Source organism: Hibiscus syriacus, unplaced genomic scaffold (assembly GCF_006381635.1).
Source record: "Hibiscus syriacus cultivar Baekdansim isolate YM2019G1 unplaced genomic scaffold, ASM638163v2 tig00112044_pilon, whole genome shotgun sequence".
NCBI lineage: Eukaryota > Viridiplantae > Streptophyta > Magnoliopsida > Malvales > Malvaceae > Hibiscus > Hibiscus syriacus.
Window position 1 is genome coordinate 767,696 of NW_024063242.1, and position 24,034 is coordinate 791,729.

The following is a 24,034-nucleotide window of genomic DNA, read 5'->3' on the forward strand; positions in this document are numbered from 1 at the left end:
TAATGGCAACTAATCTTCAGTGACTACATCTTAATCAAATCAAAATAAAAGTGATCATATATTATATTTTTTTTTAAACCAATAAGAAAAGAATTAACAAAATATAAACAAGAACGATTAATCATATAAACAACCCTTAAAATGAATATAAATATTTACTTATATAAGTTGGGCTCAACCAAAAGGCGTTAAAAGGGAGGCAATATTTTAATAATATTTTTAAAAGAAAAGAAAATGAAATCAGCAATAAAGTGAGGCCGTTTTAATATATGGTTAAAGAAATATGTTATTAATTTAATTATTATTTATTAATAAAATTGGTAAAAAATTACTTAAAATATAATTATTTTTACTTAAAACATTATTATTTTTAATATTTCTGATAAAGTGTCCAACAATAACAAAATCGGTAAAAAAAATAACAAAACCGATAACTGTTTTTTTAATATAAAATATTTTTTAAAATTAAAAATATCATAACATGACAAGTGTCATTTAACGGTTAGATTTTAACGTCGGTTGACGTCCAGACACCTAAAAATATAACAGAGAAAACATTAGACATCTATTTTTAGTAAATAATTCTTTAGGTAATAAAACGTTTTTCGAAGTAAAGTTTAATCACTTATTTTTGTATTAAGCATATTTTATTATTAGATAATACTAATCCCCTGCCATAATATTATTCTTTATAAAAATTTAAATTTAAATATAATATAGATGACAAGAGAAACTAAATTTTAAAACAGATTTATAAATTCACACCTATAATTGAATTTTACGAAAATAGTAAATATCGAAGTCGTTACCATTCTTAAAGAAAATATGTACCCCTATTTTCAGTTGAGAAATGAGATAGAAAAGAGAGAAGACTTTCTAGCTGCGATGGTCCGAGAGTCTAGTTAGAGTTATCCATTTTCTTAAAAATTTTGAAATTTTTTATTAATAATTTATTTTATTTTAAAATTTTATAAATTTATATCATTTAAAATATTATATATATATTTCTTTAATATAAAATCTCGTTCGTGTCATTCCTTAGGTTAAAATCAGGTTAATGGTTATGGAGTTGAAACGTAACTTTTCCATGACTTAACTTTTACTTTTTTACTTCTCCACCCAATCTAACCTCCTCAAGTGCTTCAGCTTCTCCTCCTCTAAATATCGTTAATTTCTTGCAAGGGTTTCCTTTAGTTTTCATCTGTGTTGCACTGATAAATATTTTTTGTAGCTGTATTTGGTTTTGCATTATCTGTTCATTTGCCACTGATTCTATCTGGTGAACCAAAATTTCAACGATTTTGCAGAGAAACAGTTCATCTCCAACTTTAACCTTGCCCAGGCGCATGTCAAAGCACAAGCTGAAGCTGAGGCTACTAAAAACAACGAAGCCATTGATAAAGCAATCTATGAGTCTGATGAATTCCGGATGTACGGTTTAAAGATCAAGCGCTGCACCAGGATGCGCAGCCACGACTGGACCCAGTGCCCATTCGCCCACCGCGGCGAGAAGGCTCAACGCCGTGACCCTCTCAAGTACCCTTACATCCCTGTTGTCTGCCCCGCCTTCCGCGACGGAATATGCCCAAATGGAGACAACTGCCAATTGGCTCACGGAGTGTTCGAGTTCTGGCTGCACCCCGCCAAATACCGCACCCATCCATGCAGTGCAGGTAAGTTCTGCACACGTAGGGTTTGCTTCTTTGCCCACTCACCTGACCAGCTGAGGTCCTCCAAGCCAAAATTCAACAGCCCTAACCCAAAAAGCAAGGGAAAGATGACGATGATGAACGGCGGTGGTGATAATCATAAGCTGATGATGGTGGTTGGGTCTCTATCGGGCAGCGGAGAAGGTTCCAGGCCAATGCAGGCACATTTTGTCGACCCATCACCACTGCAGTTGGAAGGGTTTTCAAGTTTGCTCAAGAGCTTGAGGACATTGAAGATGAGGGAAGCCGAGGCAAGAGCGACGAACAAAAGCAACAACAACAATAATAATAGTTTCTTTAGCGGCGGAGTTGAGATGGCGGATTCGTATTTGTCACATTTTGACTGGATTTCGAAGCTGCTCAAATAAACCCCATGCAAGGCTTTATATATAAAGCTGAAATGTATATACGTATGTATGTGTAGAGTGTGCTGTTTTATGTAAGGTTTTTGTTGGAATTTGAGTAATTTCCTTTTTAAGTTGAAATCATTTGCATCTTCTTTTTAGTTTGTTGTGTTAATATTATAATATATTTTAAGAGATTTATCACGTGGAAATTAATTTTTTAATTTAGTAATTAATTTAAAATTAAAAAAATTAAATTTATCACTGAAAAAAACTAATCGTTTATAATTGTTAGGCAACGAGAGTTTTAATAGATGTGACGAGTTCTATAAGATTTTTGAAAATTATAGTATTTGGATTTAGGGTTATAAATATGAGTTTGGGTTTAAGATTTTTATTGTGTATTACTAAGAAAAAAAATTAAGAAAATTTTGTATTTCTTTTTGAAGAATTCATGAAAATGTCTACCTGAGATGAAATCTTACGCCTTGATGATATTCATATTTCTTCGCTTAAATTCACTCTGAAAGAAGAACGGGGCATTTAGTAACGAGGAATGACACTTAGAGATCTACATCATCAGATTATTATATATCTGCAATAATTCAGGTTGTATCCAGCTGCATTTCCAAATGGTTTTAAGGTGAACCCGTCATTGATTTTGACGTTGATTGAAAGTTGGAATCCCGAAACACATACTTTCTATTTTCCGAGTGGTGAAGCGACAATTACGTTGTAAGATGTCGCTTACAAACTCGGTGTTCCGGTTAATGTTTCATTTTTTATGCCAATTACAGTAGTCCCGTTGAGTTTTCTCTTATTATAAGGTAATTTTTTAACTTTATTTTTTTAGTAAATTTTCAAATTTACTTTTTATCATTTTTAATTTTATTTATTATATTATTTAGATGATGGCATAAAATTACCGAGACAAACTTGTCAAGTATAAATAAATATGATGTACGAATGAGGATCAAAATCGCTATTTGACATTAGGTAAATCTTATTTTAGTAATTTTTTATTTTATTTTTAGTAAAATTTTAAATTTATTTTTATTTATTTTTAATTTTTTATATCTATACTAACTTTTATAATTAATGTTTATAGTTTTCTTGGATTCTGTATTGTGACGATGAGATCTACCTGTTACTACCACTGAATTTTTTGAAGCCTCAAAGTTGTGGTGTGTTGCTACGCCTTAGCTTCACTTTGTGATTTGTTGAGATGCACGCCACATATAGAGTGTTGCGACAGTTTACGTCCCATCAACCATTTCCTACGCAAATATTTGATATGGACGCGCTCTATAGAATTGGTTGAGGAAGTATATTGTATATGTTCAACAATGGAATGAGCAACATTTATTTGTTCCTATGTGTTTCGAAATTACAGCTGTTAACCTCACTACAGCAAAACAGAGTTTTAGCGGCGTTTTTTAGTCTTATAGCGGCGTTTTTAAGCGCCGCTAAAAGTATTTGTGGCGATAGGAAAAACGCCGCAAGAAGCGCCGGCAATACCAGCGCCGCTAAAGTTAGCGGCGTTTGAGAACAAAAAACGCCACAATAGGTCAATATCTATTACGGCGTTTTTTGAACAAACGCCGCAAAAGGTCGATATCTATAGCGGCGTTTTTGGAATAAACGCCGCAAAAAGTTATGATATATAGCGGCGTTTCTAGAAAAAAACGCCGCAAAAGGTCAGATCTATAGCGGCGTTTTTGTATACAAACGCCGCAAAAGATAAGACTTATACTGGCGTTTTTAGAACAAACGCCGTAAAAGGTCAGACCTATAGTGGTATTTTTGGACACAAACGTCGCAAAATATCAGACATATAACGGCGTTTTTGAACACAAACGCCGCAAAAAGTCAGACATATAGCGGCGTTTTTGGATACAAACGCCGCTAATTACCTTTATTTAGCTAATATTAATTGATTTTGCATATTTCATTTCTGCTATACATCACCTAAATTTATATCTAATTAACAACAACCATACATTTTAATTAAGACAAAAAAACATAAAGAAAAATTCTTAACAAACAAAATAAATTAAAGTTTTTTTTATGGAGAGAGAACCTTAAAAGACATTAAAGTACAAATGAGTTACAACTGAACCTCAAAGTGTAGATATACATGGATTTGTTGTTTGATACATCCTCAATTTCACTAGCGTCATCATCATAACCTCCAGATATGCCTTCTAAAGCTACTTTGTTTCCCACTTTATTGGAATTTGTCATATTCATCGTCTTGACATCTTATTTGAAAGTATCATTTGATAGTGAATGATTTCTCCTCAATAGATTAAAAACAAATGGGAAACATTGTGCCAGTCTATTGAAGAAGCCGCTTTTTGTTGAAGTTTGTTCTTCAAGATTACTGCAATTACAATAATTTAGATGAGACTAAGAAGAGAAGGAAACAACCAGCAGAACTTACATTCATAACATACATGTAAGTGATTGAGAACTGAAAAAAGATGTTGCAATAAAACAACAAAAACAGGAAGTCAGGAACCATGAAAACTAAAATATATTCTACATAAGAATGTAAAAAATGTCATCATAAAGAAAAAAATTTTAATAATGTATTGGTTGCCATCTTACTTTTAGAAGTTAGAATTCTTACCCCAAGAATCTGAGCAAGTTTGTATTCTTAGAAAAGTTAAGGAAATACAAAAGAGGGATAAGCAATGAAATCTTATAATTTTGGATCAAGAAAGCATGCATGTCTAAGTCCCTCAAAATTCATAGGGAAAACCCTAGTAGGTTCAATCATTTCAAGATTGCTTCATGTGCCTTTTGATCCTATTCATGATCAGTAAAATAAACAAATGAATCAAGGAACATATATTTCTAGTTATAACTTTGTACTATAAGAATTTTAGACGATAAAAAGAACTCAAAAAGTGAACTACTTACTCTTAGTAGTAAAGGAATGTGCCTAATATTTGGAACGTCATAGAGAGTGACAGTATTTTCGGCCTAAAAAGAAGTCATATTTCTTAATAACAGTAGTTACTGATTTAGGAGATGGAAGATAAGCAGCCAAATAGAATTCATGTTTCATTACCGGAACATGGCAAAACGGAGAGAGCTTTAACTTGACATTATCATCAAGTGCCTATTGCAAAAAAGGGGCAAGTGAATGAATAAGAAATGTCAAATTAGCACTGCTAAATACAGTTGAAAAATATAAATAAGGGTAGAACCATTGTACTACAACAAGAAAGAATATTTGGTCTCAAGACAAGTCCTCTAAGTCCCCGAACACTGTGCTAACAAGCATGTTCCCTCATTGCTTGATTCTTCTGAATTCCTTAAAACGAAGAATTATATCATTACTTCAAACCCATAAGGACTGTACATATACAGAAAACAAAGAGATAACAAAGAAAATATATTATATCTGAGTTTGAGCTTCGCAACTCCTAGAAAAGTATCAAATTATTAGAGTGAAGCTTTCAAAGAAAAATATGGACCATAAAACTTTCGAGAGTACGGTATAATATAAACAAAAAGAAAAGAATAAAAAGAATAATATATTCAAGGACTTACCTGTATTTGTTACTAGCATGTTTATTGGTACGAGTTTAAAGCTTGAATAGATCATCTTACTATAACACTTCACCATGAAGTTGTTTTGATATAAACAAAAAAAATCTCTTTTAAGTATTTGCACCAAAAGCTACTCATTGCTTATACTGAATTTCTTCTCCAATTGAAGTAATTGGAAGGCTAGTAACAATCAAGGACCATGAACTCTTAAATTGGTAATTTGAAATAAAAAATTTATAAATAGAATGGGAGATTTATATTCTAGTCCAAATGAAGGTACAAATACCCTAGTAAGGACTATCAAAACCAACCAAAAAAACATTATATAAGTATGCCAGAGCTTGTCCCTGCAAAAGAAAAGCAGCTTCATAGTTTCAAAACTTTATAAAACTCCAAACTCAGAGAATTATGATGTACCACTCCAGTCACAATTGAATGATGAGTATGCAAGAGAGAGTTCAACATGAATACACTTTATAAAATGATCTTAAGGAACAGTTCCATATTAATTAGTTCTACATGAAGATTAAGACCCTTTAGTTAGATGGATCACTTGACAATTATGCATCCAAACTTGAACCTAAATTGTAGGCACTTTACCTGTGATAAATCTAATTTTGAATAGAATTTCAGGAACTGAGCTTGCAAATGCACTACTTGTATAGAATTAAAGAAATTGAAATATCAATTGATTTAATGTTAAATTTGTGGACCTTGGATTTCAAAGTAACATTACTTCAATAAACGACGGGATTGAAAAATGCTTGAAAGGGAAAAAAATGAAAAACGGCGCCATAGAGCTTCTCATCATCACTATGCCAGCCTATGTAGTCATTACCCCCTTTGTACCGATTCAAAAGCAAACTATTAAACATACTCCCGGGAAGAATTTTATGGACCTTAAAGAAATAAGCAACCACATTAGATGGAACCAGAGAAAGGCATAGTAAACACTGGTGACTGCCTACTAACCGCATCCAAGATGTCCTTAAGCGGGGGGAATTCATCCCAAGAATAAGCACGAGGCTGATATCCACTGTAAATCAAGTCAGGCAATCCAACACTAGCTACATAACATGTGTCCCTTGGCTGCAAACATAGGCAAATGCAGAATTAATGATTAGTGGAACTGAAATTAAAGAAGTATTCATTTGTTATATATCCATCAGTAATTCAATACAACAAAATTGAAAATTGCAGTGATCTATGATTGTCAAAAGGTAGAATCACCAACCATTCATGCTTAAAAACATGCTTTTTTATCTAAGACAAATCGATATCTAAGACAAATCGATATCTGTTCATTTATATGTCCATCACTACAACAAAATAAAAAATTGTGGTGACCATATCAGATTATTTTTCTCCATGTCAAAAGGTAGCATTATCAACCATTCTTGCTTAAAACACATGTTTTTTCTCCAAGGCAAATCAATATCATATTGTTTATAAATCCATCACTAACAACAAAATTGGAAATTGCAGCGACCATCATCGAGTATAGAATAGATCAAAAGGGAAGATACCAAATCGGTGATTTGTCGAAAAGCAAACAATTTCAACGGAACATAGAGAAATGCAACAGAAGGCAAAACAGGGTCATAACCAACACAAAAAAGTGCATACCACATTACTCTTCAACTGCCACTACAAAACAAATACCAAACTAAGAAACCATTAACCAAGTTAAACATTCAAATCGTGTGTCGATTAAACCATGGATAGAGACAATGGACTTAATCTCGAATCTTCAATGATACTAGTTCATGATTATATCCTAAACAAGCTGCCCATAGTTTCAAATACACTAAAAGAGTGATCCTGGATTAGTGGCAAACATAAGATATAAAAATTGCTTCTTTCCACAACCCATAAATCATAGTTTCGAGTAAAATACAGGGAATTATAAGGGGGAAAAGAGAACCTGCATGCAAGATCGACCAAAGACGTGAATGGTGGGTCTGGTCCAAGGAATGTGATTGTCGAGGTAACTGAAGAATTCCCATGAGACATCGTATGCTAAAAACTTGGGAACGTAAACTACACTACTTCCGTTTCCAAGATCAACAATTTGGGCCTTTTTACCATAGTCGTTAGGGTTAGGTTTCATTTTTAACTTAAAATCCATCAAACTCGTTGAAGCAGGTAGCCTTTAAACAGCAGAAATCTGGTAAAGCATAAGCAGTGTAGTTTAAAGGGCGTGACACTTAAAATTTGTAAACTTGCGGCATTTGTAAACACAAACGCCACTATAGTACAAGTGTATAGCGGCGTTTGAATAAAAACGCCACTAAAGTACGAGTCTTTAGCGGCGTTTGTATAAAAATGCCACTAAATTACGAGTCTTTAGCGACGTTTGTAAACACAAACGCCACTATAGTACAAGTGTATAACGGCGTTTAAATAAAAATGCCACTAAAGTACGCGTCTTTAGCGGAGTTTGTAAACACAAACGCCACTATAGTACATGTGTATAACGGCGTTTGTATAAAAATGCCACTAAAGTACAATTCTATAGCGGCGTTTGTATAAAAATATCACTAAATTATGAGTCTTTAGCGGCGTTTGTATAAAAACGCCACTAAAGTACTACTCTTTTGCGGCGTTTGTTGAAAAAACGCCACTATATATGAACCTATTGCGGCGTTTTTATAAAAACGCTGCTAAAGTTACCATTTTGTGGCGTTTGCTATGTAAACGCCGCTATATGTTTAAAATTAGTGGCGTTTACTCCTAAAACGCCGCTAAAAACGCCGTTGTAGAACAATTTTGCTGTAGTGCCTTGATATCGACATTTCTCCCTACCTCATAAATTATGGAGAAAATGTGAAATCATATTTAACAACACCATCGAAGAGAGAACAATAGGAAGAAATGAAGGTTAAATTCGTAAAGGGCAAGAAAACATCATCATCGGCATCTTCGTCTTATGCTTATGCTTCTACTGAGTATTTTGCTTCTCAGTCGAGTTATGGTTTTTATCCTCCATATCATGCTTCAATGGAGAGTCAATCGAATTGGGTTGGAGATTCATACGATGCAATGCAAAATACTTATGCATCTTCGACATAACATTTGGGTGAATGGGATCATATTATATATGGTCAACAACAAGGTACTGATTTTAGTGGTCAATTTGAGTCATTGATGGCGTTAAAAACCTTAAGTACTCTATCGCATTATTTCGAAGGTGGATCTGAAAGTGAAGTGATATTCAGTATACCTATTGTTGAAGAAGCAAACGAAGATAAAGACGATCAAGGAGGACGACCAAGACGTAATCAATTTGCCCCACGCCATTATCATTCGATCACTCCTCTTCATCATCAATAATTACAAAAATATAAATAAATTTTATCATGTGTTGTATTAGTTTGTAATAACTTTTATTATTATTATTTTATATTAAACAATATTTTTAAAATTAAATTCGATGAAACTCGTCATGTAGGCGTGATAAGTTTTAACGGTTAAATTTTTTAAATTCAAAAGTTGCCCGTTTTCCAACTACTACTTCAGTTTAAATTTCTTGGTAACTCGTCATCTCGGTGTGATGAGTTCAGAGGGTTTTTTTAAATTAATTATTGTATTAAAAAATTTATTTTCCATGAGATTCCTCACGTCGATATGATGAATCTCTTAAAATATATTATAATATTGACCTATATACGATTCACTTATATGAGACTATTAAAAATAATTAAAATAAATTTATTTCTCACATCAATGTGACGAGATTACTTTGTATTGTAACATTTATTGTATTCTACTAAATAAGCGTCGATGTTGACGCCTTGGGTACCGGGGGGGGGGGGGGGGAAACCAGTTGTAAGAGTCCCATCAAACTCCAATAGAATCACGGACTTATTTTGGCCCTTGCTTTCAAAGATCCAACACTATTATTTTTGGCCTAATAACAACTTTGACCCTCATCGTTTCAGGAAAAGTTATTTTAGTCCTTAATTTTTCTCTTTTCGTCTTAATCTTTTAATTTTCTTTTGTCAAATTATACCAACCGACGAAAAAAGTAACAGATTTGTTAAGTCCGCGTTAATTCTTTTTTCAATTTAAAGAAGAGATGATATATATTCAAATTTTCTCTTAGTTCATATGGTATATGCACGTTACTATTTAATTAATAAATTATATTTTAATCATTTTTAATTTATATATATATTTATTTAAAGAAATTGAAGTTTTAGTCTTGAACTCTTGATTCAAATAATACTCATTGAGTTAAATTATATTATTAATTCTAATATTTTATGTAAATTATAGATTTAATTTTACTTTCAAATTTAATCATTTTAAATATATGTAATTTGATTTGATTGAAATGACCATCCAGTTCAGTTGGTAGAGCGCAATGTTTATAATTTTAAGGTTGTGGGATCGAGTTTCATAGAGGGCATTTCATAATTTGGAGGTATCCCATGGAAGCTGCTCTCAATCTGGCGTTGGGGGTAGCCTACTATCCTATCTCTCCCTTATCCCATTACATATAAACTTGATTTGATTTGACCTTTTAGTGTTTGAGTCATGATTAAAAAATTAAACTTGAAAAAAAGGAATAAAACTTATCAAATTAATATAGAAGGACTAAATTCATAATTCATATAAAGTATAAATAGTAATGATAAAAGTTAACTCATAATAACTGAGGAATTGAAATAATTATTAAAAAAAATGGGTATATTGTAACGAGGTGGAAGATTAATTGGGTTTTTCTTTCTTTGTAGTTTCTATGAAAATACCGAAGAAGCAAGCCGGCAACTTGCAAGTTTTTTTTTTCTCTCTAAATGTTTGGATTTAAAATTTATACTAAAATACAATATAAATATGATAATTTCATCCTTGGTTGCATAAAAACCACACACTAGAATGATACATATTTATTGACTATCAATACTACTTTATAATCAATTTAATTTAGAAGAAATATATATATATATAAAAGTGGCAGATGCATTAAGTTCCTATAGAGATCAATTACATCTCATTATTTTGAAAAAATAATTAAATTTAATTTAATGTCTTTAGAAAAAAATAATATAATTTTTACATACCCATCAGTCTAACATCTAAAACCCTGTGGGCTACTTGGCTACATATTCATTTGTTTGTACGAAAAGATATTAGAAAATGGAGACCTATATTATTGCATGCGTTGAACACCATAATTTTTATGGTGACTTCCTCAAGGTTTTTATTTTATTTTTATTAATATATGATAATATCAAGTGATAGTATTTATTTTAAGAATTTTTAATTATTTAATAATTAACATTTAAATAATTTAATAATTGTTATTGATGTTTAAATTTAAGGTCTCTAAAAATAACAAATATCCTTTTAATTATTGAGTTCGATTGATTTATAAAATTATTCAAATTTGTTAAAAACAGTTGAATTTGATTTCGTTATTTTAGTCCACTTAAAATTTACTATGAATTATTGAATAAATTGATTGTACTGACATTTATTTAGTGCCGGAAGTTTTTAGTTTGGAGCATAAATAAAAAAGGTTTAAACATATAATTAAATGTAAAATTATTCAAATTTGTTAAAAACAGTTGAATTTGATTCGTTATTTTAGTCCACTTAAAATTTACTATGAATTATAAATTGATTGTACTGACATTTATTTAGTGCCGGAAGTTTTTAGTTTGGAGCATAAATAAAAAAGGTTAAACATATAATTAAATGTATGCATATGTAAACAATTTAATCAATCAAACATAAATAATCAACTGTAACCCTAATCCCATACCTACCAGATTATACATTTAAATAATAGTTTTAACTTTAATTTTTTCAAAAAAAATTAATATTTGAAAAAACCTTACCTTTTTTCCTACTCCCATCTCTCACTCTTATAAATTTTATTGATGAATTCAATTTTTTCTTTAATTTTATTTAATTGACAACGACATCGATTTTGATGTTAGTTATCGTCCGTCGGTTATCTTTTTTTCCTTTATTTTTTATTTTTTAATTAAATACTTATATCTTTGTTACATTATTTTCTTATCACATTTATCTTTGTCTTTATGATATTTCTGTCTTTAGTAGCTTACAATTTTTTTGCCGATGTTTTCGTTTATTTTTCTCAGGGTTCGATTTGACATCGCCACGACTGATCAAGATGTCACTTATTTGTTATCTGATCTTACATGCTTTTGACCCTCGGATTGATTTGAATATGTGGTTTGCTTTCATAAATAGTTTTCTCACGTCGCTTGACTTCGATTTACGATTTGTCAGTGATCTTCAGTAACTCCATCCCCTTTTGTGGTTCGTTTATCGATACAATCAGATTTGTTCGTATCTTTATTTTGTTCTAACATTGATTAGATTTTTAATCTTTTTTTGTCTTTATGTGTGATCTAGGCAGCTAGTTTTTTATATCAATGATTATAATAAAATATTCTAATTATAATTTAATTTATGTATTTAAATATTCATTATAATTTTAGATATTTTTTATTTTTAATAAAAGTGTCTGTTTTTTTATATAAAAGAAATTCACTTTCCAAAGTCTTTAGGTCCAATAGTCAACAATTCAAAGCACATGGATTTTGAATTCAGGCTCTTTGGTCCGTCAAAGAGAGATAAGATTCAAATGTTTTTCGAAATCCTCTCGGTTTAATAATTTCATTTAGTTTATATTTCTATTTCTCTCGCCATTTGATAGATATTAAGAAGGATAACGTGACCTTGATTTATTTTAAACTATAACTGTTATTTTGATTGAAATTTGTAAATTAAATAAATAAATATTACTTATGTCATATTATAGACTAAAATTAAACTCGAATAGATTAAAAAATAATATTTGATTATATAACAAATTAAATACTATATTATACATATATATTAAAATTAGGTAGCAAAGATATATTAAGTTAAAACAAAAGAGCACGTGGTAATTAAAAGTCTAAAAGTCGACAGATTGTTAAATAGTAAAATTAAAAATTACGATTAGGTTTTCAAAATCTTAAACTTTGAAAGTCGACGGCACGTGCACGCACTCACCAGTCTTTTCAACTTTTACTGCGTTTTCATTTATATGACATCACCCAAAAATAAATAAATATAAAAAATTTAATATAAAAACAAATATTTAAATTATATCTCGAAAAACATTTTAGTATTTAAAATTTTTTTTGATAACTATAAGTGTCTAATGTTTTCTCTATTATATTTTTAAGTGATTAGATATTAACCGTCATTAAAAATATCCGTTAAATGACACATATTACATTTTTTATATTTTTAAAATAGAAAAAAAAGTTTCCCAAATCCCACCACTGCGTCCTCAACCGCATAGTAGAACCCCTTCTCCTCCCCCAACCTTCATCCTCGTTGAATGCTCCCAAGAATTGGGATGCAATTGCACCAGAAAATTACGATGAAATACTAGGAAGGACGACACCTTTGAATCAAATGTATCCCACCCTTGATTTATAAAGTAAACATTTTATAATTTGGAAATTAGGGTTTGTGATGAGGGGTTCTTAAGGATTCGATGCCCTAAAATTAAATCTTTCATTTATATCGTTTTTGGGTGTTCGATCAGTTACGAAAGTATAAGGGTTTTGGTTGTGGGTGGTTGGTTGGTCACATGTAATTGAATGTTCGGTCGATTGATGATGTTAGTGGCGAACAACGGTGACAAATAGATTAAAATTAAGATTTTAAAAGTTCTGAGTTTTTTTAAGATTTGAATTTTTATATATTTTTAAAATTATACTTTTTTTATTTAAATAAAAACTCTTAAAAATACTATAACGTGATATGTGTCGCTTAACAGAGTTTTTTTAACGGCGGTTAACGTCTGAGAATCTAAAATGGTAACGGAGAAAACGTTAGACGCCTAAAATAATAACAGAGAAAAAGTTAGACACCTATTTTTAATAAAAAAAATATTTAAATATTAAAACGTTTTTCGAGATATTATTTGAGCAATTATTTTTTATATTAATCCAATATAAAAATTTGAAACTCATTTGTTTGTTTTAATAAAATATGTTCATTAATTATATGCCTAGTTCAAAATTGCAAGCTATTTCACTATCTTCAGCTACAACTAATGGTACGGTAAAACATGTGGCGTTTGATTCACTGGAATCTCTTGGAATTAGAGGGAATTGGAATCTAATTTCACCACTTTCCATGTTTGGTTCAAATTTTTAAAGGGAGAATTGAAAAGTAAATTCCATCAAGGGAGAGAAAGTAAATTCCATCCATAACATGATGGAATTGAAATCCTTTGGAGGAGGGAATGTGAAATTTGATCATACTACCCTAATCATTCTTTTGGTATTCAGGTCGGATTTTTTATAAAAAAAAATTGGGTTTGGGTCGGGTCGGTTTTTTTTAAGTTTGATATTCGAGTCTGGTCGGGTTTTTTAAGTGTGATATTAGGGTCGGGTTTTTTTTACAAAATTTCGAGATTGGGTCGGATTTAAAAAAAATCGAGTTCGGGTCAAGTTTTTTAAGTTTGATATTCGGGTCGGGTTTTTTTAAGTGTGATATTCGGGTAATGTTTTTTTAAGTGTGATATTCGAGTCGGTTCGGGTTTAGGGTGAAAAATGCCCAACCCGAAAAAATATATAATTGAAATGAATATTTTTTAAATGAATAATCAATCAATAAAATAAAATTTTAATATTTTTTAAAATTTTATAATATATTACTATATGTAAGTTATAAAACAAACTAAAATTAAGCAAAAAAATAAGAAGGACAATTATGTCATTTTACATTACTGAAATCAAATTCATCTGACATGTTTACGAACCAAACAGAATATGTAATTGGATTCCAATTCAATTTCCTGCCAATTAAACAGGTTTCAGATTTAGATTCCAATTCCTATAGATTTCAATTCCTTCACATATTCTAATTCACTCAAAAACATTTCAACAAACTAAACGCCGCCTAAGTTGATATCACTAAAATGATAGTTAATATATAGAATGTTTATTGAATGAGTTTAGTGATAAAAAAAATATCATATATTTTAATTAAACTTATAAATAATTATATTTATGAATATATGTACACATTATCAATAAAATTCTTAATATGTATTACCTTTTATATGATTATTTTGAAGATTTTGCAATGATAAGGTTAGAATGTAATGCGTTTATTGGTTGTTTAACTATGGGGGCGGACGAAGCACCCTGGAACTCTTTTCAAAAACACAATGACTGGCAGATACTTCCTGGAAGCTGACCATCTTCTTCCCATAAATACTAACTCACCACACTCTCTTCTCCACTCAAAATCCATCAATTTTCTTTCTTTATTCTCCAGCTTCCACCTCTCATATTTTCCTACTACAATCTCTTTGCGTCCAAATGGGATTTTCAGAAGAAACATCAGCCCAGTTGGAACTCATAAGGCAGCATCTCCTTGCTGATGTTGCTTCCATTGAAACCTTCATAGTTTCCGACCCATCGCTTGTTTATACCCCAAACAAATCCTCGCTCACGATCCCTCCGGCAGATGTTTGCACGGCCGAGATTTGCGAGGAGAGGCATTACAGGGGCGTTAGAAGACGGTCGTGGGGCAAGTTCGCCGCTGAAATCAGAAACCCCAACAAGAAAGGCGCACGGGTTTGGCTCGGAACCTTCGACACCGCCATCGAAGCTGCAAAAGCGTACGACAGAGCTGCGTTTAAGCTGCGTGGGAGCAAAGCCATATTGAATTTCCCTCTTGAAGCTGGGAAATCGGATTCCTCCTTATCAGAGGGTAATTCGATTTCGAGGAAAAGGAGGAGAAGTGAAGAGGAGGGAGGAGAAGAAAGAGGGTGAAGTTGGAGTGTAAGTAGTGAAAAGGGAGGAGTTGATGGCGGACGCCCCCAAGGATGCGGTGCCGGTCACGGTGGCGGAAAGCGTAACGTCGTCGAATTGGACGGAGTTTTGGGACACTGAAGATATGAATGAATTGTTTGGCGGGCCTTTGTTATCTCCGTTATCTCCACATCCATGGTTTGGGTGTTCTACACTTGAGGTTATATAAGTTCATAAGGCTTTGTTTAGTGTAAATATAGGGTAGAGGGGTAGAGCACAGCATTCAAAAGGATGCCTAAAGCCCAATTTTTTATGTTTCACTTTAATATTTAAATTTATATTTTCTTTTGAGATTATAATATAAATTATCATTATATCAAATATTTGTCATGTAAAAGATAATTGTATAAGATGTTATCAAATGATCCCATTTTAAATTAGTTTCAAGATCATTTCATTTTGAACTTTATTTTTTAAACGGGATAAGAGGCACCGACAAACAAGTTTAACATAAGGAGGACTCTTAGTATCTCTTTCAACTATTGGGAGGATGGAATTCGGAGCAACTAAAAAGGTTAGGGTTGGTATACGAATATAATTTCGTGGATTTCATGCTACACTCATTTTAGTTAGGGTGGAGATGAATGTAAGTTTAGTGAGTGGTAAGTAAGGTTGGATGTATAAAGTCATACCCGTCGTGGATAGTGGGTAGGTGATAAGTTTAAAACCTTAACCACTCTTCATCCGCCCGCTCCACATCTGATGACTACTAATTATACCACAATATAAATTTTGGATCATTATAAATTTAAGTATAATTTTAAAGACTATTTATAAATCTTAAGATTTTATAGGACATGACTTTTAATTTAATCAAATGTTAAGGTATAAACTAAATTAATAATTGATTTATTTAGGTTTATATAGCAATAAATACTTAAATATACCATCTTTTTATTTAGGTACTTACATAATTTTTTGGTCAAAATAAATATTTAAAGTTATTTTCTTTTTGGACAAAATAGATATCAAAAGTATTTTTTTGGTCAAAATATGTACTTAAAGTATTTAATTTTTCATTCAAGTATCTAAAATATTCTTTAATTAATGTCACATGTTAATTTTTTTAGAACTTAGATGAAAATGTTTGAATAGTTTAGGTACCTATTTTGACATAAAATACTTTAGGTACCTATTTTGACTAAAAAAATAATTTTAAGTATTTATTTTGACCAAAAAATACTTTAGGTACTTAAACGAAAAAATTGAGCATACTTTATATACTTACTTATGATATAAGCCTTTATCTTACTATGCTTTCTTAATAGATGCGTTTGTTTTATATTTTGTTGCTTATGTAATCTGTGAGGTTGCTGCCAGACGGGTACGAGTGAATACAGGATGAGTGATGGGTATCCAATTAAGTAGAGGATGTGGGAATAGATTTGAGAATATACTCACGTGGCGGGGTGTAGATTTAAAATTTTTATTCATCGTGGATGGTGATGAATACAAAAATATTATGTAAGTATGGGGATGGAGGATAAGATATCTCCACCCGTACTACCCGTTTGTCATTCCTTAAAAAAAAGTGCTCGTCAGATAATCTTAAGGATATCAAATTTGGTCATTCCATCAGGAACCATGTTTTCCTCACGGAAAACCCAGAGAAACCCTGTATACCAGTTACGAGAATGAAAGATGTTGATAGCACGAACCAAAGGGAGAGTGGCATGACCTGCATTAGGATTAAAGAGTAATTGGACCGCCTGGTAATCGTCAGATTGAATTTACAAGCATTATGAAGTCTAATATTGATTTCCCATAGTTCAACCATAAAAGGTGATGTTATTCCTGGAGATCTATGAAAGCCAACGAATCAATCACACACACTCGTACGGATCATTTCGCCAATTAAACCAAGGCCAGTGTTGGTATCGACCGATGCATCAACATTGAGATAACTCGAAACATCAATGGGAGGTCACCACATGATCATCGTTGGTTGTCGAGGTCTAGTTGAAACGATCGGATGGCGACAGGCCGCAAAATGAGTTAACCAACCAAGAGATACTTATTCAGAGGATATCATATATACCTGGGAATTATTGTGCCTTTGACTACTAGTTAAAAAATAATTTGTTTTTTAAGATTCCGAGAATTAAATTGGTGACCTAACAATAAAATCTCAAGATCTTAAAAAAAATTATTTTTAAAGATCACAAACTTAATACTCAATACCTTAAAAAACTAATCGAGATAACGACACATTAACAAAATGATCAAAATGAAATGATATTGATAGTTTGAAAGATGATGTAAAATATTTTAAAATTTAGAGATCAACTCAAAGTGATGTCATAATTTGAGGAATGACATACACTATTTTAAAGCTATATACCATTTTAGAATGACATACACTATTTGGTCCCAAAAAATAATATCTTAATTTGCATAACACGGACCAAAAAATGTAATAGTGCAAATATACACACACATATTCTCCTGGCATTCAGTGTTGAATTTTCTCGTGTATACGACATAATTACTTGGTAATACTATAAGGATAAAAACCAAAGAATAAAAAAGAATTACATATCGTAACATTAGACTAATGGGTTTTGCATTTTTACCCTTTCCATCTTTCTTAGCAAGCAAACTAAACATGATTAATGAATGAACAGAGTTTCTAAATGACTGCTGAATTAATCATAGTTGTCATAATCATCCGTATCAACCAGCGTGCGTATTGATCCATTCAACCGGCAAGCGATGACTTAACAGTCGACAAATACGGGAAGCTCGGTAGTGAATCGATCTTGTCTTACATAACAGAAGATTGCATCATGTAAAAAACTTATCGATCATATGTTGGATGACATCTGCACCTTCAATATGCAATACTTGATCTTTGACCTGTAAAAAAATACGCAGAATGGGAGCATGCTCCTTCAGAAGAAATAAAGAAAGTTGCTTTTGAAGGTATACATTGATCTCGGGCATGATATATGAATTTTTATTAACTCCGGCGAGAGAGAGAGAGAGAGAGAGAGAGAGAGACCTGTATAACACTATGAGCAGCACTTCTCTGTTTACTTTTGATAAAACTAACATCTACTTTTTCCCACGAAACTCGGGATAGGCCTCTGATCAGTTCCTCTGCACAACATTATCGATTAATGGAGTTGGGAAAGCAAAGTAGTGAACTTGGGATGCTGGAGGCAACCAGCAAAAGGAAACTAAGATTAGCAAAAGTGTAGTTTCTACTTTCTATGTTCTTTAGTACGTAATTTGTATACCTTCTAGCTGGTCAGATGACCCATAATCCTCTGCTGAAACAGTTTCATCCTGATCAATGTCACACGCCTTGCAGTGTTCTTCATAGACGATATGAGGATATGTTTCAATTAGAGACTCCTCCCACTGATAACAAAACAGGTTTCTGCTCATCAGCTTCAATCCAAAAGAGTAGTAAACTGGAAGTCAAATGAAAAACCTTCACAAAGATGATACCTTTGGCAGTTCACCATTCCGTCTTATTGATGAGGTTCTCCAGCCCACAATATCTATAGAATCTTTCGTTAAGAGAAACAAATAAAATCAAATTGACAAAGATCAGGAAAAGTTAAAATTAAAGTCAGACAAAATGTAAATCGGATACGGTCGTAGGCCACATTGGAATACAGAACACGGCGTTTGAATATACATAAAGCAGACCTGCATAGATGAATTCGCTACTACTCAGCCACTTTTACAGTTCCAAAACAAAAATGCAAGATATTTCAAGTAATTTCATATAGAAAGAAATCTAGACAAAGGGGAAAATTGCATACATGAAATATAACTCATCAGAATCATCCAGCATCCGCTTAAGCAGCGGTGGCTTTCCTTCATCAACATCGGTAAGAAAAAGGTGCCGACCTGTTCTCCTAAATATCCAATGAATAATGCAACTTGCAGCTTTCTCAAAAGCAGTTACCCCAAAAGAAATGGTACCTGGAAACAAATATTTTACTACACCAATAAGCAAAAATAACCCAACGATGGCTAATATCCTTACATAGCAACATTGATGAGAGAGAATATATTTGGAAGCAAAATTAATACAAAAATAGGCATGTTGCTTTACAACAAAGAAACTACTACAGTAAACCAAAACCATCTACTTATGGAACATAATTTCAGAAGCAACTAAAAAGCTATGAAATCACCATATGGGAAATAGGAAAGTCAGTAATGTTGGAATAAACACCTTCAACACACCAATCTTAGAATGAATGAGTAACTTGTTTTACATATTACATGCATATACATTTGTTAATGTAAAAAGCCTACCTGCTTATTACCCCTTGAACCAAGATGAGGAGATGCAACAGTGATGAAGTTGATAGCCTCCAAGCCACCAATTGTTCCCCTCACTTCCTCCTTGCATCCATCACCTGATGTATCCTCTTTAACTTCTCCCTTAGGTGGTCTATAGAGTCTCCCGATTGCATATCTAACCACCAATCCTCCAATAGAATGCGCAACAAAAGAGATTTTGCATAAATTTGGCTTTTCTTGAATAATCTCAAGGACCTAGCATTCAAACATTTTTCTTGATAACATATTATAATATGAAATTGATAGTCTTATTTTAAATGTTAAATTTCACCAATTTTGACAACCTAAATAGGACATTATGAAATATACGCTCACCTCCTTCGCCAATCGTTCACCCATTATATCCACACCATCTAAAGTCAGCTTAGACATATTCCGTTCACTGCCTGCAAACACGTTATTCAACCAAAAATCAAGCTGATGTACTCCAGCCAAAAACTTAAACATAAACACTGCTGATCTCAAATACTTCAATACTTAAAAGCTTACTAAAAATACATGTTGAAAAGTGTGAGTTTTGGGGGATAAATAAAATAAAATTAATGGTTATCGATATCACTATGAATTCATTAATGGACTATCAATAACAAGATAAGAACAAGGAGAAGGAACCTTTTTTTTTTCTATTAAAAAAGGTGCCTAAGAAAATCGTACTTACAATGGACAAATACTTTATCCGGTAGCCTTTTAACAAATTGTTCGGCTCCAAACTTCCAATCCGAAGAACTGCACAAGAAACAATAAAACCAGGGCCAAAACCAATTTAGGAGAACTTTTAATCATATTAATCCTAGAAAATCTCGTATAGAACTTGACAAAATTTAACATCACAGAATTAAAAACAAAGATATTGGTGGTACAAGCAAAAAGTCAAAACCAGACAAAATTTCAATTCCGATTCAACATTTGTTGAGTTCATGTAAAAACCAAGAAATTTAAATTTTAATCACTTCAGGTTAAACCAATTACAATCAAACCAAGCATAAAATGTGTATAATCATGATACAAGTACAACTAATAAGTTCACCAAAATTCACTCCAAAAAATAGAGTACAACTAATAAGTAATTAATCATAATACAAAGTTAACTTACAAATAAACTAATTCAAGCATCCAAAATCCAACTCAAAAGAACATCTCAAAATTCAACAGAAATATTCAAAAAAAGGGAAGGGGGAAAAAGGCACCAGCCGAGAATTCCGTGGACCATGACAACAAGATGACCAGCTGATAAAGAATCATAATCTTTACAACTGAAAACATCTCGACTTCCATTCACCGACTCCGATGAGCAAACTCCGTTGACCGCGACGCCGTCTTGCATCCTTAATCACTTTATATTGTATATTCTCAGTCCCGTCCAACGAAGCCTAATAATAAGTAATTAGAGGAGCAACAGAAAATCACGCATTCGAAGATTCTCGAGAGAAAAAAAAATTGAGGAAAGAGAGAGAAAGCGCGAGGAAAAAAAATCAGATGAGAACGAGAGAAGTGAGAGTTAGTTGGAGTTAAGAAGAGAGAAGAAAGAAAAAATATTGGAGTATTTATTTAAAAAAAAGTTGAAAAAGGAAAACCCGAAAGCGAAGGAAACATATGAAGGCGTGGCGAGAGAGCCTACCAATAGGAAAATTTTGAAATTTAAGGTGTCAAAATACGTAATTTTACCAAATGTAATATTAATATTATCATATAATATTAATTTAAAATTTAAAAAATATTTAAAGGGACTTGTATATAATTTTACAAATTTAAAATGACCAAACACTACCAACCCCCAAGTCCGACCATGTTACACATTTATCTCTTGCCTTTGCCTGTCTTGGCTGACTCCTGTATTTTCTTTTATTCTCTAGCTTAAATGGATAAAGTTGAAATTATTGTTCTCGATGCGTGAATGATTTTCGTATACCGTATTTTTTATACAAATTATTTATGATAAATTATGTATTTAGTCATCCAACTATTTGGATAATTCTATTTTGGTCATTCAATTATTTTCTTTTTATAATTATATCTAATGTCATATTTGGGTCGTCTGTCGTTAAAAAATTAACGGTGATGTTGATGTGTCATCATAAGGTAATTTCACGTCATTGTTGAAAAATAAAAATAAATCACGTCAATAATTTTGTTAATTTTTTAGCGGTGGACGATCAAAATTAAAATGTAACGTCAGGCATGATTTTAAAACAAAAAATAATTGACCATATCAGAACCGCTCGAACAATTAGCTGGCTAAATAAGTTGTTTTTCCAAATTATTTATATGCTTTGAAATCTAAAACACAAATAGGATGCGTATTAAAATTATGAGATGCAATGGAAACACAATCTCCTATTCCAACAATGTGTTATGGTAATAGAAGAAAGTAATGAAACAAGCAACGATTTGTTGATGATTATAATTAGACTTGGAAGGTAAGGAATAAAAGTAGTGGAGTATGACCAACAATCTCAACAAATACATGTTTATGTTGTGAGAATTATTAGGGGCGTGTAAAAAGTTAATTTGATAAAAAAAAATCTGATATTTGATATGTTTTTAATTTTTGGATAATTTGGATAAGATATCTAAAAAAAAGTGGATAATTGGATCGAATACGGATTATCTAAATTCTACTTTTAAATTATCCGAAAATTTGATTAAAAATCGAACTTTCAGAGTTTAGACGGTCTTTAACCTAATAAGTGAGTATGCACTAACCTACTAAGACTAAATAAAATTTAGGATCTTATATATATATATATATATAGCAGAGGAACAGAAGATGTTGCATAAACTTGCATAATAAAAATTTTAAGTTTTAAATTTTGATCAAATTAAATTTTATTTTCGAATTTAAATATTTAATTTGAAAATTAAAAAATCTGAAAATAGATATTTGATTACCAATAGGGGTTGTTTCAAGTGGTAAGCAGTTTAATATCGTTTAAACAAGATCTTAAGTTTGGGTCCTTGTGTATGTAGAAAATCTCAGCTGGGAGACTCAGCTACCAAAGTTATGTGTGGGTTGATCTAGATTGATCAAGAGGAAGTCTTGAAACCGAGAGGACAACAAAAAGAATAGATATTTGATTTTTCGAAAGCAACATTTTGGTACTTGAATTTTTTCGATTTAGATTTTAATGTTTTTGGTAGTTAGTCCTTAAATGTCCAAACGAATGGGATTACCCAAGAGATTGATTCTCTAGGAGTGTATTCGGTTCGGTTTTTTTTTATTAAAATATGAATTGAGTTGTACTTTTTGAGTTTTTAAAAATGGGAACCGAAACTAAATGAGATAAAAACCACGATTTTCGGTTTGGTTCAGTTCAACGGTTTTTGATTGTTCATTATTTTTTCAAATTCAACAAATAAAAAGAAGCAAATTTAAAACTTAAATCGAGTGCAAATATATAAATTTAAATTTATAAAAGAATTATTAGTTTTGATATTTTATTTATTTAAAATTTTCTTATAATAAATTCAAAATGATTGTGTTTTGGATACTTATTATATTTTATTTTTTTAATTCAATTTAATTCGATTCAAGCAATTCCTATTTGGAAAAAAATTGAAACCGAACAGAATTACATATTTATATTTTGAAATCAAACCGAAACCGAATCAGAAATTAAAAAATCCTAATCAAATAATTTAATTCTAATCGATTTTTTAATTTTTTCGATTTTATTACCGAGTCATACGATCCTTAGTGTTGGGCCTAATTATGTAGCTATCAACCCCACTAACCTTATGAGGAATTGCATTCAAGCAAAGTGAAAGCCCCCACTATAAATTTCCCATTTTCCTTCTCAACTTCTGCTTTTCCTTAACTTTAATGTGTTACATAAATCATCCCACTATTTTTCTTAAGGCACTCTCAACACTTTGTTATTATTTTTTTTAATATTTTCGGTAAAAAATTACTTAAATTATTTTTTATCAAAAATATTAATATTTTTTTTAATATTTTCAGTAAAGTATCTAATATTAACATTTTCAGTATAAAAAATAATGTTTTAGGTAGCGCTTTATCAGATATATTAACAAATCCGATAAAGCGTCTAATAATAATATTTTTAGTAGAAATAATAATATTTTCGGTAAATTTTTATCGAAAATATTAAAAAAATAACATTTTCAATAATATATTTCTTTAACCGTATATTAGACTGTCGTATTGCATAACTTCATCTGGATGAGATAGTAAACATACTACCGTCCTTATATTTCATTATCCTTTGATTTGATC

General features: G+C 31.4%; 3 protein-coding genes and 1 pseudogene across 3 annotated transcripts; 2 read left to right on the plus strand and 2 right to left on the minus strand.

Annotated features, from left to right (window-relative positions):
* The first annotated feature begins 1,057 nt into the window (after positions 1-1,057).
* On the plus strand, positions 1,058-2,077 carry LOC120174261 (zinc finger CCCH domain-containing protein 54-like). Its single transcript, XM_039181168.1, has 2 exons — positions 1,058-1,076; positions 1,308-2,077. Exons 1-2 carry the CDS (start codon positions 1,058-1,060, stop codon positions 2,075-2,077), a joined length of 789 nt encoding a protein of 262 aa, XP_039037099.1.
* A 4,274-nt stretch (positions 2,078-6,351) lies between these two features.
* LOC120174262 (DNA oxidative demethylase ALKBH2-like) lies at positions 6,352-8,914 on the minus strand. The gene is made up of 4 exons (XM_039181169.1): positions 8,838-8,914; positions 7,539-7,764; positions 6,587-6,703; positions 6,352-6,513 (listed from the first exon to the last, which is right to left on the minus strand). The coding sequence occupies exons 1-4, from the start codon at positions 8,912-8,914 to the stop codon at positions 6,352-6,354; spliced, it is 582 nt and encodes a 193-aa protein (XP_039037100.1).
* Positions 8,915-14,893: 5,979 nt separating this feature from the next.
* Positions 14,894-15,798, plus strand: LOC120174289 (annotated as a pseudogene).
* A 2,141-nt stretch (positions 15,799-17,939) lies between these two features.
* On the minus strand, positions 17,940-21,124 carry LOC120174264 (putative lipase C4A8.10). The gene is made up of 10 exons (XM_039181170.1): positions 20,992-21,124; positions 20,459-20,572; positions 20,116-20,186; positions 19,741-19,995; positions 19,251-19,402; positions 19,079-19,134; positions 18,931-18,983; positions 18,717-18,840; positions 18,479-18,576; positions 17,940-18,333 (listed from the first exon to the last, which is right to left on the minus strand). Exons 1-10 carry the CDS (start codon positions 21,122-21,124, stop codon positions 18,262-18,264), a joined length of 1,128 nt encoding a protein of 375 aa, XP_039037101.1. The 3' UTR covers positions 17,940-18,261.
* Positions 21,125-24,034: the final 2,910 nt, after the last annotated feature.

Bases quoted from the DNA above. Each gene is read 5' to 3' on its own strand.
- LOC120174262 (XM_039181169.1), bottom strand. From the start codon at position 8,914: ATGGCGTGGGGCAAATTGATTACGTCTTGGTCGTCCTCCTTGATCGTC. The intron at 7,765-8,837 runs GTATACTGAATA...TGCTGTTTAAAG, and splicing joins GTTTGCTTCTTCAACAATAG to GCTACCTGCTTCAACGAGTT. The intron at 6,704-7,538 runs GTTCTCTTTTCC...CTATGTTTGCAG, and splicing joins TTGGTCGATCTTGCATGCAG to CCAAGGGACACATGTTATGT.
- LOC120174264 (XM_039181170.1), bottom strand. From the start codon at position 21,124: ATGCAAGACGGCGTCGCGGTCAACGGAGTTTGCTCATCGGAGTCGGTG. The intron at 19,403-19,740 runs CATTAACAAATG...GGTACCATTTCT, and splicing joins ATAAGCAGGTAGGCTTTTTA to TTTGGGGTAACTGCTTTTGA. The intron at 18,334-18,478 runs GTCTCTCTCTCT...ATTTTTTTACAG, and splicing joins CTGCTCATAGTGTTATACAG to GTCAAAGATCAAGTATTGCA.